The sequence below is a fragment of the Amblyraja radiata genome, chromosome 24, assembly GCF_010909765.2.
Source record: "Amblyraja radiata isolate CabotCenter1 chromosome 24, sAmbRad1.1.pri, whole genome shotgun sequence".
In the NCBI taxonomy this organism is placed as follows: Eukaryota; Metazoa; Chordata; class Chondrichthyes; order Rajiformes; family Rajidae; genus Amblyraja; species Amblyraja radiata.
This window is the reverse complement of record NC_045979.1, coordinates 28290205-28307792: the sequence shown is the minus strand read 5'-3', so window position 1 is coordinate 28307792 and position 17588 is coordinate 28290205. Positions and strand designations below refer to the sequence as shown.

Below are 17588 nucleotides of genomic sequence, written 5' to 3'. Positions count from 1 at the left end.
ATATATGTGCTGCATGTAACGTCAAAACATAACAAATAATCATTCCTCGAATGTTGTAGTATGATGCAGGAGGCACCAAGAATGTTGTAATCCTTTATCGGTGATATTATTAGATCTGTTTGGTTTATCGTCACTTTGTGATATATGGACTAAGCTGTTTGTTCCTGTTGCTAATTGTGCAATGAAGCAATTTCCTTGATTGTCGGATCAGAAACAGATTATTATAAACCACAACCTCACAAAATTCTCGCACATGTTATAGAGTGCATTTTGTGACTAGCTACTGGTTAGTTTGGCACCAAGTGGTGAGCTTGAACATTGCGGTAAATAAATCTGGCTGGCAATGTACTGCATCCCACCACAACTAGAGAGCAGTCCTGAACTACTATCTACCTCATCGGTGACCCTCGGACTATCCTTGATCAGACTTTACTGGCTTTACCTTGCACTAATTATTATTCCCTTATCATGTAAATGGCTTGATTGTAATCATGTATTGTCTTTCTGTTGACTGGTTAGCACGCAGCAAAAGCTTTTCACTGTACCTCGGTACACGTGACAATAAACCAAACTGAACTCAGCTCCTTACAACCCAGCGGGAATATTGATTTCTCTAACTTCAAGTAACCCTTGCATCCCCTCGCTCTCTGTCCCTCCCCCACCCGTTGCTGTACCAGCTTCAAAGTCATCTTGTTTAGTGTCATTGTCTGTAACTCGTCTTCACCTAGCACACAGTTAACAATGGCCTGTTTCCTTCATCACCGGTACTTTTTTGCATATCTTTCATTCATTTATTCTATATCTCACTACATCACCGTCTATATCTCCCGTTTCCCTTTCCCCTGACTCTCAGTCTGAAGAAGGGTCTCGACCCGAAATCTCACCTGTTCCTTTTCTCCAGGGATGCTGTCTGACCCGCTGAGTTACTCCAGCTTTGTGCGTATCTTCATCAGTGAAGTGCTAGTTTATAAACTAATAGATTTCTTTGTCTTGGAGAATGAGCGAGGGAGTTACAGCGACATATTGCCAGCAGTGCTGGTTGATAACGCCTGAGCTGGAGTTACAAAGCCCGGGTGGGATCCTTTCCTGAGTGTGAAAGGAGTGTGTCCACGGACGATGCGGTCTCCCAGGTCTTGCACACCGCTCTCTCCCATCTGGACAGCCAGAAGGGGGGCCAGGTGAGGATGCTGTTCATAGACTACAGTTCAGCCTTCAACACGATAGTCCCCACCAGACGGGCCGGGAAGCTAATGGAATTGGGGCTCAACACCTCCCTGTGTGCCTGGGTCCTGGACTTTCTCACCGCCAGGCCCCAAGTAGTCAAGATGGGAGGGAATACATCGAAGTCCCTCACCCTGAGCACAGGATCGCCCCAGGGTTGCATCCTCAGCCCCCTATTGTACTCCCTGTACACACATGACTGTGTGGCTAGGTTCAGCTCCAACTCAATAATTAAGTTTGCTGATGACACTGTGGTGGTGGGCCTGATCTCAGACAACGATGAGAAGGCCTACCGGGAGGAGGTGGCTGGTCTAGCACTCTGGTGCCAGGATAACAGCCTCCTCTTGAACATCAAAAAAACGAAGGAGCTGATCATGGACTTTAGGAGGGCACATCATCCGAGGACGTACACTCCATTGAGGATAAATGGGGATCCTGTGGATAGGGTGAACTGTTTTAAATATCTGGGAGTCCACATCTCCGAGGATATGACATGGGCATCACACGCCTCAGCACTCATGAGTAAGGCAAGGCAGCGCCTTTACCACCTCAGGCAATTGAGGAAATTCAGAGTGTCTCCGAGGATCCTCCAGTGCTTCTACGCAGCGGCGGTGGAAAGCATCTTGTCCGGGAACATTACCATCTGGTTTGGGAATTGCTCTGCCAAGGACAAGAAGGCTCTGCAGAGAGTAGTGCGTTCGGCCGAACGCACTATGGAAACTTCACTTGCCCCCCTGCAGGAACTATACATCAGGAGGTGCAACTCCAGAGCCAACAATATCATGAGAGACCCCTTCCACCCCTGCAACGGACTGTTCCAGCTGCTACGGTCAGGCAAACGCCTCCGTTGCCATGCGGTGAGAACGGAGAGGTTGAGAAGGAGTTTCTTTCCAGAGGCCATTCGGACTGTAAACGCCTATCTCACCAGGGACTAACTCTACTGAACGTTTTTCCTTCCATTATTTATTATGTAAAAGAATGTGTGTGTTATGATTGTGTTTATAGTTTGTTTGGTTGTTTGGTTGTTTGTCTTTTGCACAAAGGTCCGCGAGCATTGCCACTTTCATTTCACTGCACATCTCGTATGTGTATGTGACAAATAAACTTGACTTGACTTGACTTGACTTGACTTGACTTGAAAGCACACGTCTGTACATCCAGCAACTGGTGATTCAGCCAAGCGATCATGTGGCGGCACGGAGGTGCAGCGGTAGAGTTGCTGCCTTGCAGCGCCAGGGACCCGGGTTCGATCCTGACCACGGGTGCCGTCGGCTCGGACATTGTACGTTCTCCCCGTCACCGTGTGAGTTTTCCCCGGGTGCTCCGGTTTCCTCCCACACTCCAAAAATGTACATGTTTGTAGGTGAATTGGCTTCGGTAAAAACAATAAATTGTCCCCGGTATGTAGGATAGCGCTAGTGTGCGGGGGGTCGCTGGTCGGCGCGGACTCAGTGGGCCAAAGGCCTGTTTCCGTGCTGTATCCCTAAACTAAACTAAACTAGACTGACTACACAATGAATTTGTCCACGCCTCTGGACTTCCAAGTAAGTAACTTGCCTCGAGAAAATGGGAAGGAGGAATTTGCATTGTATATTAAGGCTGCGATGGTCGCTAAATCTGAGCCAGATAATAGACAGGGGGCAGTGGCGGACTGGCCAGGGTGTCACCCTGATGAAGTGGGCCCCCTATATCAAGTGGGCCCCTGATGAAGTTGGCCCCATATATCAAGTGGGCCCCTGATGAAGTGGGCCCCCTATATCAAGTGGGCCCCTGATGAAGTGGGCCCCCTATATCAAGTGGGCCCCTGATGAAGTGGGCCCCCTATATCAAGTGGGCCCATGATGAAGTGGGCCCCCTATATCAAGTGGGCCCATGATGAAGTGGGCCCCCTATATCAAGTGGGCCCATGATGAAGTGGGCCCCCTATATCAAGTGGGCCCATGATGAAGTGGGCCCCCTATATCAAGTGGGCCCCTGATGAAGTGGGCCCCCTTTATCAAGTGGGCCCATGATGAAGTGGGCCCCCTATATCAAGTGGGCCCATGATGAAGTGGGCCCCCTTTATCTCCTGGCAGCCAATATTTTTAGACCCAGTCTGCCACTGACAGGGGGCATTGTTGTCTCTTGATGAAAGGGTGAGATATTTGCACCATGCGTTAAATTAACAGAGACATTGAGAATGTAGGATGAAGCACACTGCACGGTGGCGCAGCGGTAGAGTTGCTGCCTTACAGCGCTTGCAGCATCGGAGACCCGGGTTCGATCCCGACTACGGGTGCTTCTCTGTACAGAGTTTGTACGTTCTCCCCGTGACCTGCGTGGGTTTTCTCCAAGATCTTCAGTTTCCTCCCGCACTCCAAAGACGTACATGTTTGTAGGTTAATTGGCTTGGTATAATTGTACATTGTCCCTAGTGGGTGTAGGGTGGTGTTAGTCTGCAGGGATCGCTGGTCTGTGCAGGCTCAGTGGGCCGAAGGGCCTGTTTCCGCACTGTTTCTTTAAATTAAAGTAAACTGTCTGAAGAAGGGTTTCGGCCCGAAACGTTACCTATTTCCTTCGCTCCATAGATGCTGCTGCACCCGCAGAGTTTCTCCAGCATTTTTGTGTACCTTCGATATTTCCAGCATCTGCAGTTCCTTCTTGAATACCCAGAAATGAAACAGTTAGCTGTTACGAGTGCATGATAAGTAACCAGGGCCAGGGAGAATGTTTAAATACTTTCTGAACAGAGTAAAGATTGTCAGCAGATAAATATAGTTGTGGTCTTTAAGGACTGTTTGATTAGAGATTGATTATTTATGAGATCTGGGAGACCAGCAGAGGGAATGGCTTATGATTGAATTGATGCTTTAAAAATAGTGTATATAGATGTGTAAAGAGCCTGAAGAATGGGTTGCGACACAAAATGTCACCTATTCTTTTTCTCCAGAGATGCTACCTGACCCGATGAGTTACTGCAGTATTTTGCGTTTATCTTCTGTGTAAAGATGTATATGTATTCTTGATTAGTAAAGGCGTCAAAGATTACGGGGAGAAGATAGAGAATGGGGTTGGACAGGCTAGATGCAGGAAGATTGTTCCCGATGTTGGGGAAGTCCAGAACAAGGGGTCACAGTTTAAAGATAAAGGGGAAATCTTTTAGGACCGAGATGAGAAAAACATTTTTTACACAGAGAGTGGTGAATCTCTGGAATTCTCTGCCACAGAATGGAGTTGAGGCCAGTTCATTGGCTATATTTAAGAGGGAGTTAGATGTGGCCCTTGTGGCTAAAGGGATCAGGGTATGGAGATGGGATGGATGGGATACTGAGTTGGATGATCAGCCATGATCATATTGAATGCACCTATGCTACTCCTGCACCTATTTTCTATGTTTCTATGTTTCTAATGTGTTTGAGAGGGGAGATTCAGACATGATCGAATGGCGGAAGAGACTCGATGGGCCGAATGGCCTAATTCTGCTCCTATGTCTTATGGTATATCCACCCCCAAAGCTTGGCTGGAAATGTTAAGAGCAGGAATGGAAGATCAGTGAGATGATGTCTGTGGAATTCTCTGCCTCAGAGGGCGGTGGAGGCCAGAACGGGATACTGATTGTGGATGATCAACCATGATCATATTAAATGGCAGTGCTGGCTCGAAGGGCCGAATGGCCTACTCCTGCAACTATTGTCTATTGTCTGTCTATTGCAATGATGATAATGCACCAAAGTCGGGGCAGTGAAGGAGATGTTGGGCTCTATGGATGTTTGAGGGAATGCACCATTTCCTGTCGTATGTCACAGAAACATAGAAAATAGGTGCAGGAGTAGGCCATTCAGCCCTTCGAGCAAATACCGCTATTCAATATCCAAAATCAGTACCCCCGTTCCTGCTTTCTCCCCATATCCCTTGATTCCGTTAGCCGTAGGAGCTATATCTAACTCTCTCTTGAAAACATCCTGTGAAGCGGCCTCCACTGCTTTCTGTGGCACAGAACCTTAGTTTTCATCTATCTTTTAGTTTTAATTTAGAGACACAGCATGGAAATAGGGCTGTTTCATCGCGCCATCTGAGCAAGTTCCTCCTTTTTCCGAGCCAGACACAGGGAAACTGAGAAGGAAATAGTTAGTGTGGTGCTTTGGAGTTCTGCAGGAGTTTTCACAAAGTACTTACAGGAGAAGTGCACATAGAAACATAGAAACATAGAAAATAGGTGCAGGAGTAGGCCATTCGGCCCTTCGAGCCTGCACCGCCATTCGATATGATCATGGCTGATCATCCAACTCAGTATCCTGTACCTACCTTCTCTCCATACCCCCTGATCCCTTTAGCCACAAGGGCCACATCTAACCCCCTCTTAAATATAGCCAATGAACTGGCCTCAACTACCTTCTGTGGCAGAGAATTCCACAGATTCACCACTCTCTGTGTGAAAAATGTTTTTCTCATCTCGGTCCTAAAAGACTTCCCCCTTATCCTTAAAGAACCAGAGGATATATGTTTAAGGTGAGCGGGGAGACTTAATAGGAACCTGAGGGGCAACTTTATTACACAAAGGGCAAGAGGTATATGGATCGTGCTGCCAGAGGAGGTAGTTGAGGCAGATGCTGTATCAATGTTTAAAAAATATTTGGACAAGTACATGGATAGGACAGATTTTGAGTGATATGGGCCAAAGGCAGGCAGGTGTGCCTCGTATAGTTGGGACATGTTGGTCAGTGTGGGCAAGTTGGGTCGAAGGACTAGTTTCCACATCTAACTCCCTCTTAAATATAGCCAATAAACTGGCCTCAACTACCTTCTGTGGCAGAGAATTCCAGAGATTCACCACTTTCTGTGTGAAAAATGTCGGTCCTAAAAGATTTCCCTATCCTTAAACTGTGACCCCTAGTTCTGGACTTCCCCAACATCGGGAATAATCTTCCTGCATCTAGCCTGTCCAACCCCTTAAGAATTTTGTAAGTTGAGCACAGTGATTACAAACTGTATGAAATCACTGTTGCTGAGCCCTTCCATTGAGAACCAAAGGGTTGCGGAGAATGTTTTGTGAGGGTGAAGGTATAAAATGTAAGGTTTTGTTTCTGCTCAGATGAGCTTTAATTTAGTTTAGAGACAGGCCCTTCGGCCCACCTAGTCCGCGGTGGCCAAACTGGTTCTATCCTACACACTGAGGACAATTTACAGAGGCCAATTAACCTTGCAAACCTGCACATCTTTAGAATGTGGGAGGAAACCGGAGCCCCCGGAGAAAACCCATATGGTCACAGGGAGAACGTGCAAACTCCTCACAGGGTGAACGTGCAAACTCCAATTTTCTGAGGGGGTGGGGGGTGGGGGGTGGGGGTGGGAGAGAGATGGGACTGAGATGGAGATGTGCATGCATCTGACAGCAGAATAGGTGTCATGGATACTGACCTTCAGACAACCAACACAGTGAGACAGATTCTGGTCTCTCAGTCCATGAGGCAGGAGGCTGAAGAGGCTACCAGACAAGGTGAGAGGAAGAGTGCCTGACGTGCGTGATTCAGACAGGATGTAACAAGATGTGCTGTTTAGTTTAGTTTAGTTTTAGAGATACAGCGCGGAAACAGGCCCTTCGGCCCACTGAGTCCCCGCCGACGTGCGATCCCTGCACACAAACGCTATCCTACACACACTAGGGACCAATTTGACATTTATACCAAGCCAATTAGCCTACAAACCTCTAAGTCTTTGGAGGAAACCAAAGATCTGGGAGAAAACCCACGGCTGGGATGCCTCTGAAATGTCCAACTGATCCTCAGCCCTCGCCTCATTTCCTCCAACCCCATAAATGATTTCCTTTTCAAACAAGAGTCTAATTGCAGTTGGAAATTCATTATTGACTGTGTCCCCCCCCCCCCCCCCCCCCCCCCCCACCCACCGCCCACCATCCTTTCACGTCAGGTCATAACTCATTGCACCCACCCACACCCCTCTCCCCCCCGCCCCGCACTGTTCCCATTCAGTCCAAGCATGATATTTACTCAGGGAGAGGAAGAGGCCATGAATGTTGACAAAGTCCTCGACAGCAATATAATAAATGCTCTGTTCCGCACCCATTAATCATCCTCTCCGCGATCAAGGTGTCAGGACACAATGTTCTCGATGTTTCTTGAGAATGATAAATGGTAAAAAACAAGGACTCTATTTTTTTTTTAACTGCAGCCAATTAGAATATTTTTTAGAATAGTCGCCTAGTCTTCTCGTGCAAGTTGAGTTCTGTTGATCAGGCGTTTGTAAATGTATTCAAGCATAATTTTATTCAGGCTATTACAAAATAGCCTTGATGCACTGATTTAGAACAGCTGTTACTAAAGCAAGGCCAGAATCCTAAATGATAGACTTTGAAATAGAAATAGCTCAAAGGGACAAAGCAATTTCCTCCTTTTCTAGGAGGATTAGATTAGATTTGGAAAAAGGTTCTGATGGTGGCATGTTTTGATGTTGTTAGGGGTTATGGGAAGAAGGCAGAAGAATGGGGTTGAGAGGGAAAGATAGATCAGCCATGATTGAACGGTAGACTTGATGGATCGAATGGCCTAATTCTGCTGATAGACTTGATGGATCGAATGGCCTAATTCTGCTCTTAGAACTTATGAACTTTTAAGAAAGTTTTCTTGCTGCATAAAGGAAAGAATGTACTGCATGAAGTAAACCCTCGCGTTTACAGACCTCTTTATAACGGATTTTGCTTTTAGCGGACTGATCTATTGGCCTTCACTGTTGAAGAAGGGTCTCGACCTGAAGCGTCACCCATTCCTTCTCTCCAGACTTGCTGCCTGTCCCGCTGAGTTACCCCTGCATTTTGTGTCTATCTTCACTGCCAGGCCGGGCTGTCGATGCCACGCCCGATCTGTGCCACCTCCACGGGCAGCTTCCACTCCACACCTGCCTCCACCGCTGACTCCTTCCTGCCTCCACCGCTGACTCCTTCCTGCCTGAAGGCCACGACCAATGACTCTGCCAATTTCCCCTCCCTCCACCCCAGTCACCAGCAGGCCGGGACCGTCAACTCACCTGGATTCCAGGCCCAGTTCCAGACCGAGAGTCCGAAGAAGGGTCTCCACCCGAAATAGTCACCTATCCATGTTCTCCAGTGATACTGCCTGAGTTACTCCAACACTGTGTGTACTTTGGTGCGTTGACCAGCAACTACTGTGGTTTCTTTCTGCTGCTTATACAATGATAATCCCTAACTTGGTTATAGCGGGCAATCATTGCACCAACTCATTGCACCAACCCCCCCCCCCCCCCTCCCCCCCCGCATGATCCATTATAACAAGGGTTTGCTGAAATATTCTACTATGACTCTGACTCGATGACTTCCATGCATGAAGCCCAGTGCATGGCCAATTGATGTTTGATAGTAACCTTGTTGTCGCATTGTACTGAAAAGGAACTGATGATGTTGGTTTACATCAAAGATAGACACAAAATGCTGGAATAATGCTAAACCCTAACCCTAATAATGCAAAATCTCTGGAGAAAATGGGTAGGTGATTTTTTGGGGTTGGGACGCTTCTTCAGACTGATTGTAGTCGGGGGGGGGGGGCTGGGAAAGATGCAGGGCAAACCATGGCCGGCAACAGATCATAGAATCATAGAAAGTAGGTGCGAGAGTAGACCACCAGGTCCGTCGAGCCCGCACCGCCATTCACTCATGGCTGAACACTAAACAGACACACTTACCCACAAACAGTAGACACAAGACACAGAACACAAGACACTACCCTCCCCTTTATACCGCTATCACCCCTCTCCACCCCAAGAACCGCGTGATCTCCTGGGGGAGGCAAAAAACCGGATAAAAACCCAGGTCCAATTCGGGAAAAAAATCCGGGAAATTCCTCTCCGACCCCAATCCAGGCGATCGACACTTGTCCAGGAGATCACTCAGGTCTACTATACTAACCATACCTAGGTCCATATCCCTGCCCTCTCCCCGTAGCCCCTTATCCCCTTGGCAGCTAAAAAACCATCTATTTTTGACTTAAATATATTTAACGTTTCTGCTTCCACTGCTCCCTGGGGCAGTGAATTCCACAAACTAACCACCCTCTGGGTGAAGAAGTTCTTCCTCATCTCAGTTTTAAAAGAGCCCCCCCTCACTCTGCAACTATGTCCCCTAGTTCTAGCCTCCCCGATCATTGGGAACATCCTCGGTGCATCCACCCGATCAAGGCCCCTTACGATCTTATACGTTTCAATGAGATCGCCTCTCATTCTTCTAAACTCCAAAGAGTAGAGTCCCAGCTTACTTAACCTTTCCTCATATGTCAAGATGACCTCAGGCGATGAGGTTCTCTGCTAGGCAGATTGTTGGGCATAGACCAAATATAGTAGGTGTGAGCCCAAGAGGGATAAATGGGCGGCACAGTGGTGTAGTGGGAGTGTTACTGCCTTATAGCGCCAGGGACCCAGGTTCGAACCTGACTATGTAAGTGGTTTGTAGGGTGAAAATGAGAAGCTAGTGCGACTTGGTGGGGGGGGGGGGGGGGGATAGAGAGAGAGGGGGAATGCCGGGGCTACCTGAAGTGAGATAAATCAATATCATACCACTGGGCTGTAAGCTGCCCAAGCAAAATATGAGATGCTGTTCCTCCAGTTTGCATTTAGCCTCACTCTGACAATGGAGGAGACCTAGGACAGAAAAGTCTGTGTAGGAATGGGAAGGAGAATTAAAGTGTCCAGCAACCGGGAGATCAGGTTGGTTCACATGGGCTGGGTGAAGGTGTTCCGTGAAACGATCGCCCAGTCTGTGTTTGGTCTCGCCGACTTGAAGAACATATACAGTAGATGTTGGAGGAGGTGCAAGTGAACCTCTGCCTAACCTGAACGGACTGTCGGGGTCCTTGGACAGGGTCGAGGGAGGAGGTATAGGGACAGGTGTTGCATATCCTGCGGTTGCAGGGGAAAGTACCTGGGGAGGGGGTGGTTAGGGGTGAGTTAACCAGGGAGTTGCGGAGGGAACGGCCTCTGCGGAAGGCGGAAAGGGGTGGAGATGGGAAAATGTGGCTAGTGGTGGTGGGACCCCATTGGAGGTGGTGGAAATTTCGGAGGATTGTATTATGCGACGGCTGATGGGGTGGAAGGTAAGGGCTAGGGGGACTCTGTCTCTGTTGCGACTAGGGGGATGGGGAGCAAGGGCGGGGGCTGCGAGGTACCGAGGAGACACGAGTGAGGGCCTCATCTATGATGGGAGAGGGGAACCCATGTTCCCTAAAGAATGAGGACATCTCGGATGTTCTAGTATGGAACACCTCACCTTGGGCGCAGATGCGGCGTAGACGGAGGAATTGGGAGTAGGTGATAAGAGTCTTTGCAGGAAGCAGTGTGGGGAGAAGTGTAGTCAAGATACTGTGGTGGGTTTTATATAGATGTCAGTCAATAGTTTATTTCCTGTGATGGAGACTGTAATATCAAGAAAGGGGAGAGAGGTGTCGGAGATGGTCCAAGTAAATTTGAGTGCAGGATGAAAATTGGTGGTGAAGTTGATGAAGTCCATGAGTTCTGCTTTGCTTTAGTTTAGCTGAGAGGTTTAGTTTAGAGATACAGCGCGGAAGCAGGCCCATTCAGCCCATCCAGTCTGCACCGACCAGCGATCCCTGCACACGTACGCTCTCCTACACAAACTAGGGACAGTTTGCAATTCTACCAAAGCCAATTAGCCTACAAGCCCGCACCTCTTTGGAATGTGGGTGAAAACCGGAACTCCTGGAGAAAACCCACGCGGGTCACTGGGAGAAGGTACAAACTCCGTACAGACATGCACCCGTGATCAGGATCGAACCCGGGTGGGTCTTTGGCGCTGTAAGGCAGCAACTCTACCGCTTGCTGGTGTAGCTGAAGTTCGCATGTCACTGTCGTGACTGAATACAACGGCTGCTCTGTTCTGAGACCCGTGGCATATTTTGAAGTAAGTATCTACATGAGTCACGAGTACAAGTTGCTCAACACCAACATCACACGATGAGAGCGCTCATTTAATTCTTGCTTGTCCACAATAAAGTGTACACAGTGTTTTGTAGCTGCTGGTGTCTCCTAGCAACTATTACAGATTATACTTGTAATCTGGCCAGTAAACATGCTTGCAACCAGTCAACAGAGGCATCGATGACATTTTAATCCACGGTGACAAAGAGCTGGGAGTACACATCTTAGCAACCGTTTCCTTTCCCTGTGATACAGGATGCCTTCCCCGCATCTGTTCCCTGTTGTGCTACTGAGATAAATGGAACTAAATTCAAATCCATTGTCACTTCTTTTCTTTTCGTTTTTTTTTTTTTTAATGATCGCAAAGTTGCAGTTCGGAGGCATCGTGGCACAGCGGTGGAGTTGCTGCGTTACTGCGTCAGACACCCTCCGGTTTAAATTCCATTTGGAATATTTTGGAGGACCAAGAAACCAAGAACCAAGAACCCGGGTTCAGATGTTCTCGGAGCAGTATAAGGCCGTATGGCTCATCAAGTCTACTCCGCCATTCAATCATGGCTGATCTACCCTTCTCCCTCCCAACCCCGTTCGATCCTGGCCGGAGTTTTCACGCTCCCTCTGTGACCGCTTGGGATTTCTCCCGGAGCTCCGGTTTCCTCCCACTTCCCAAATAACGTGCGGGTCTGTAGATGAATTGGCTTCTGCAAATTGCTCGTGGTGTACAGGATAGAACTAGTGTACAGGGTGATCGCTGGTCAGCGCAAACTCATTGGACATAAAGACCTGTTTCCACACTGCATCTCTAAACTAAACTAAACTAATTGGCTTCTGTAAATTGCCCCTAGTACTAGATACTAGATGCTGCCTTTACAACTTACATATTAGAACATAGAACAATACAGCACAGGAACGGGCCCTTCGGCCCACAATGTTTGTGCCGAACATGATGCCCAGTGAAACTGATCTCATCCGCCTGTACATGATCCATGTTCCTCTATTCCCTGCACGTCCATGTGCCAATCTAAAAGCCTCACGGATCTGTACTGGTTGATTTTAGTTATACTTTCATTGGCCACTAACTAGACCACAGTAGAGAGTACAACTCCCTCGTCAATTCTTCCCTTCCCTCCCGCACCACCCCCTCCCCGGGCACTTTCCGTTGCAACCGCAAGAAATGCAACACCTGTCCCTTCACCTCCCCCCTCGACTCCATTCAAGGACCCAAGCAGTCGTTCCAGGTGCGACAAAGGTTCACCTGTATCTCCTCCAACCTCATCTACTGCATCCGCTGCTCTAGATGTCAGCTGATTTACATCGGGGAGACCAAGCGTAGGTTGGGCGATCGTTTCGCCGAACACCTCCGCTCAGTCCGCAATAACCTACCTGAACTCCCGGTGGCTCAGCACTTCAACTCCCCCTCCCATTCCCAATCCGACCTCTCTGTCCTGGGTCTCCTCCATTGCCAGAGTGAGCAACAGCGGAAATTGGAGGAACAGCACCTCATATTCCGTCTGGGGACCTTGCGTCCGTATGGCATTAACATTGAATTCTCCCAATTTTGCTAGCCCTTGCTGTCTCCTCCCCTTCCTTAACCCTCTAGCTGTCTCCTCCCACCCTCCCATCTGCCCGCCCTCGGGCTCCTCCCCCTCCTCCCCTTTTCCTTCTTTATCCCACCCCCCATCAGTCCGAAGAAGGGTTTCGGCCCGAAACGTCGCCTATTTCCTTCGCTCCATAGATGCTGCTGCACCCGCTGAGTTTCCCCAGCAATTTTGTGTACCCACAGTAGAGAGCATGCTGACCGGTTGCACCGTGGCTTGGTTCGGCAATTTGAGCCCCCTGGAGAGGAAAAGACTACAAAAAGTAGTAAACACTGCCCAGTCCATCATCGGCTCTGACCCTCCTTCCATCGAGGGGATTTATCGCAGTCGCTGCCTCAAAAAGGCTGGCAGTATCATCAAAGACCCACACCATCCCGGCCACAGACTCATCTCCCTGCTACCTTCAGGTAGAAGGTACAGGAGCCTGAAGACTGCAACAACCAGGTTCAGGAATAGCTACTTCCCCACAGCCATCAGGCTATTAAACCTGGCTCGGACAAAACTCTGATTATCAATAACCCATTTTCTGTTATTTGCACTTTATCAGTTTATTTATTCATGTGTGTATATATTTATATTATGGTCTATGGACACACTGATCTGCTTTGTAGTAAATGCCTACTATGTTCTGTGTGCTGAAGCAAAGCAAGAATTTCATTGTCCTATACAGGGACACATGACAATAAACTCACTTGAACTTGAACACAGTATTATTCCCAGTCTCCTCTGCATCACAATAGAGACAACAGCAGGGGGCAGCACAGTGGCGTAGAGTTGCTGCCTCACAGCGATGGAGACCCGTGTTCGATCCTGATTACGGGTTCTGCCTGTAAGGAGTTTATACGTTCTCCCCGTGACCGCATGGGTTTTCTCCAGTTGCTCCGATTTCCTCCCACATTCCAAAGACATATGTACATGTTTGTAGGTTATTTGGCTTCTGTGGATTGTAAATTGTCCCTAGCGTTTGTAGGATCGTGCCAGTGTACAGCACGGGCTCGGTGGGCTGAAGGGCCTGTCTCCACGCTGTATCTCTAAAGTGTAACGTCTAAAGAACATGATCCATATCCCTCTATTCCCTGCGTGTGCCCATCTAAAGGCCTATTAACGCAATATTGGATAATTTGGTTACACTTTCATTGGCGACTAACTAGAACACATGATTATTCCCAGAGTCTCCTCTGCGATCTCAATAAGAAGCAAACAATCCATATGCAGCGGAACCTTGCAGGAGCATAAGCTGATGGAAGAATTTTCCGATACTGCTTTGGACAGCTTTCAGTACGAAACAAGCTTTTTATTAAGAATCCTAAAACAATACTCAAGCAAAGACTTAAAAGCAATAGGTCCTCAGACATTGTACCAAACATTGCTTCTTGGATTCCCACTGACCCTGCTTGTTACAAATACAGTTGAAAGGACACACTGAAACCACCGCATGGGCACTGTAAGGACAACCATTGCAGTTTACGAGGATGTTGGCAGGACTCGAGGACCCGAGGCTATAGGGAGAGGTCGAGCAGGCTTGTACTTTATTCCTTGGAGTGCAGCAGGATGAGGGGTGACCTGAGGGGAATAGAGAGGGGAGGTGCAGGGAGTATTTGCCCCAGGGTAGGGGAACCAACAACCAGAGGATGTAGGTTTAAGATGAGAGGAGAAAGATTTAATAGGAACCAGAGGGACAACTTTTTCACACAAAGGGTGGTGGGTAAATGGAACGAGCTGCCAGAGGTGGTGGTTGAGGCAGGTACGATCACAATATTTAAGACATTTGGATAGGTACATGGATAGGAAAGGTTCAAGAAGGATATGGGCCAAACACAGGCAGGCGGGACTAATGCAGATGGGACATGTTGGTCGGCATGGGCAAGTTGGGCCGAAGGGCCTGTTTCCATGCTGTATAACACTAATATCCTTCACATTACTAAACATTGTGGTACTGGGTCCATTCGGGGGGGGGGGGGGGGGGGGGGGGGGTGTGCTTCAGACAAAACTGTTGGAAGGAGGGGGGCAGTGATGAAGCAAATAGTCCGTTTATAAAGAAGAGTTTTTGAGAAACCTTATGGAATGAGCGACAACAGTAATATGCTGCCCACCTGAATCAGAAGGTTACTCCTTTTCTCTGGGGAACTTGACTTGAGACTGAACTCTTTGCAGGATCGATGCACCATAACAAGAAGGGGAATCGAGAAGCAGAGGACATAGGTTTAAGGTGAGGGGGCGAAAGATTTAATAGGAACCTGAGGGGTGACTTTTTCATGCAAAGGGTGGTGGGTACATTGAATGAGCTGCCGGAGGAGGTAGTTGAGGCAGGGACAGGGACTATCGCAACATTTAGATGGGTACATGCATAAGGCAGGTTTAGAGGGACATGGGCCAAACACGGGCAGGTGGGACTAGTGTAGATGGGACATGTTGGTCGGTGTGAGCGAGTGGGACCTAGGGGCCTGTTTCCACGCTGTAAGGCTCTATGACTCTATCAGAACTTAATCTTTTGGCTGTCTGAGTGCTTCGTTCAAGGACTAATATCAAAGACCAGAGGAGGAGGATAATAACATTTATTTGTGCTTGATTCTGGAATGCTCAAAATTCGGAAAAATATTTTCACTCCAGATTATAAAGATCTACCGTGGCTTTCAGGGAAGTCTGTGGCTAACAGCTCACATTGCACTTGTAGAGTTCTCCAAGGACAATAGTCCTTTTGCTCCTTTCATTCAGGCAGTAAATAGCTCCTTGCACTCTTAAAAATGGTGAACCTCCCAGCGCAGTGTAGCTGGGGTGCGATTTGCGGCCTGCCAGGGCGCCAACTGTTTCACTCTTCAGGCACGCACACTTTTCCGCTTCATGCTGCCTCTCGTGGTTTTTTTTCTTCTGGTGAATCTTTTTCCTCCTCCTTAAATATAACGCTTCCTCTCCCCCTGGAAGACTTGCCATTTCGTCCCTGCAAAATGAACAAGGAGAGGGTGGGTCAGAAGACGCTATTTGGGCTTCACTTCACGATGCCTCGGGCAAGGCCGGCAGAATAATCGAGCATGAGTCTCTGCCATCAGGCAAGAGCGAGCAAAGGTTGAAAGAAACTTACCTCCAGATCCAGGGGCAGTTTCTTCACACCTATTATCAGGCAACTGAACCGTCCTCCCATCAGCTAGAGCAAGGGTTCCCAACCTAGGGTAGATTTACCCCCAGGGGGGTAAATTTCACCTACCCAGTGGGTAAATTTGTTGATTCTGGTTTGTACATATTTTTTCACATTGACTAATTGTGTTTGGTTCTGGTATACCGGTATCTGATCAGTCTGAGGAAGGGTTTCGGCCCGAAACGTTGCCCATTTCCTTTGATCCATAGATGCTGCCGCACCCACTGAGTTTCTCCAGCACTTTTGTCTATCTTCTGTTCATCATGTACAGGCATGTGAGATCAGTTTCACTGGGCATCATGTTCAGCACAAACATTGTGGGCCGAAGGGCCCGTTCCTGTGCTGTACCCTTTCTACGCTCTATGCTCTAATGGAATTATCCAAGCCTTGGTTGACTCATGAAAGAATAATCATTACATTTGGCCACATTTGTAATGAAGGAGTCTACAAGAGCAAGGTAATCAGCACAAGGGTGTCATAGTGGCCGAGTGGTAGAGTTGCTGCCTGACAGCGCCAGAGATCCGGCTTCGAACTTGGCTACGGGTGCTGCGGAGCGGCCAGCTGCGGGTGGCGGCGCTGACATTTCATCGAGAGCCTGGGATCTCTCAGCGAGATCACCAGTTGTGGAGCTCCATCCGGCGCGGCCTTGTTGGCTTCGGAAGCCGCAGCCTCCAGTACGGAAGCGGCCGTTCCAGGTATCCCATGCCGCTGTGAGGATTCTCCTGACGCCGGAGCATCATCACCCGGCGAGAACGGCCTGGAACATCGGGCCTCAATGGAGGCAACTGTGGAGGCCTCAATAGGCCCGACTATGGGTGGACTGGGGTTGGGGACTGGACTTTGCGCCTTCCCTCATAATGGGAACCATTGTGGGGGGGTGTTTTTATGTTTAAAACTCTTATTAATGTTATGTCTGTATTATTTCTTTATGTGCTGCATGGCAAGAAGCATTTCACTACACCTAGGTGTATGTGACCAATAAAATAACCTTTGAACCTTTGAACCTTTGTCTGAACAGAGCTTGTATATTCTCCCTGTGACCACGTGAGCTATTCTGGGTGCCCAATTTTTCTCCCACATTCTAAGGAGCTGCAGGTGTGTCGGTTATATTGTGTGTAGGATGGAGCTAGTGTGGGAGTGATTATGGTCGACATGAACTCGGATGGCCGAAGAGCCTGTTTCCACACTATATAAACCTTCGAACTATCTTTAACCGGCCTTTACAGAACTTTATCTTGCATTAAATGTTCCACCCTTTATCCTGTATCTGTACTCTGTGGATGGCTGGATTGCAATCATCTATAATCTTTTTGCTGACTGGATAGCACATAACAACAATTTTTTCACTGTACCTCAGTACATATGACAATAATAAACTAAACTAAACTTAAGGTGAGGGAGGACTTTTTCACACAGAGTGGTGGGTGCATGGAACAAGCCCTTTGACAGCACTGGGCCTCTAATCACTGGGGTTTAGAAGGTTGAGGGGGGACCTCATTGAAACATACAGAATAGTGAAAGGCATAGATAGAGTGGATATGGAAAGGATGTTTCCACTAGTGGGGGAGTCTAGGACCAGAGGTCATAGTCTCAGAATTAAAGGGCGCTCTTTTAAAAAGGTGAGGAGGAACTTCTTTAGTCAGAGGGTAGTTAGTCTGTGGAACACATTGCCACAGAGGGCTGTGGAGGCCAAGTCAGTG

At 48.2% G+C, this 17588-nt stretch overlaps 1 protein-coding gene across 1 annotated transcript in view; it reads right to left on the bottom strand.

Moving 5' to 3' along the window:
• Window positions 1-14028: 14028 nt before the first annotated feature.
• The window catches only part of fkbp5 (FKBP prolyl isomerase 5), a 69278-nt gene continuing 65718 nt past the window's right edge, over window positions 14029-17588 (bottom strand). Inside the window, exon 10 of the mRNA XM_033042767.1 lies at window positions 14029-15693. Coding sequence (XP_032898658.1) covers window positions 15595-15693 — 99 coding nt within the window. The 3' untranslated portion in view covers window positions 14029-15594. The remainder of the gene's footprint in view (window positions 15694-17588) is intronic.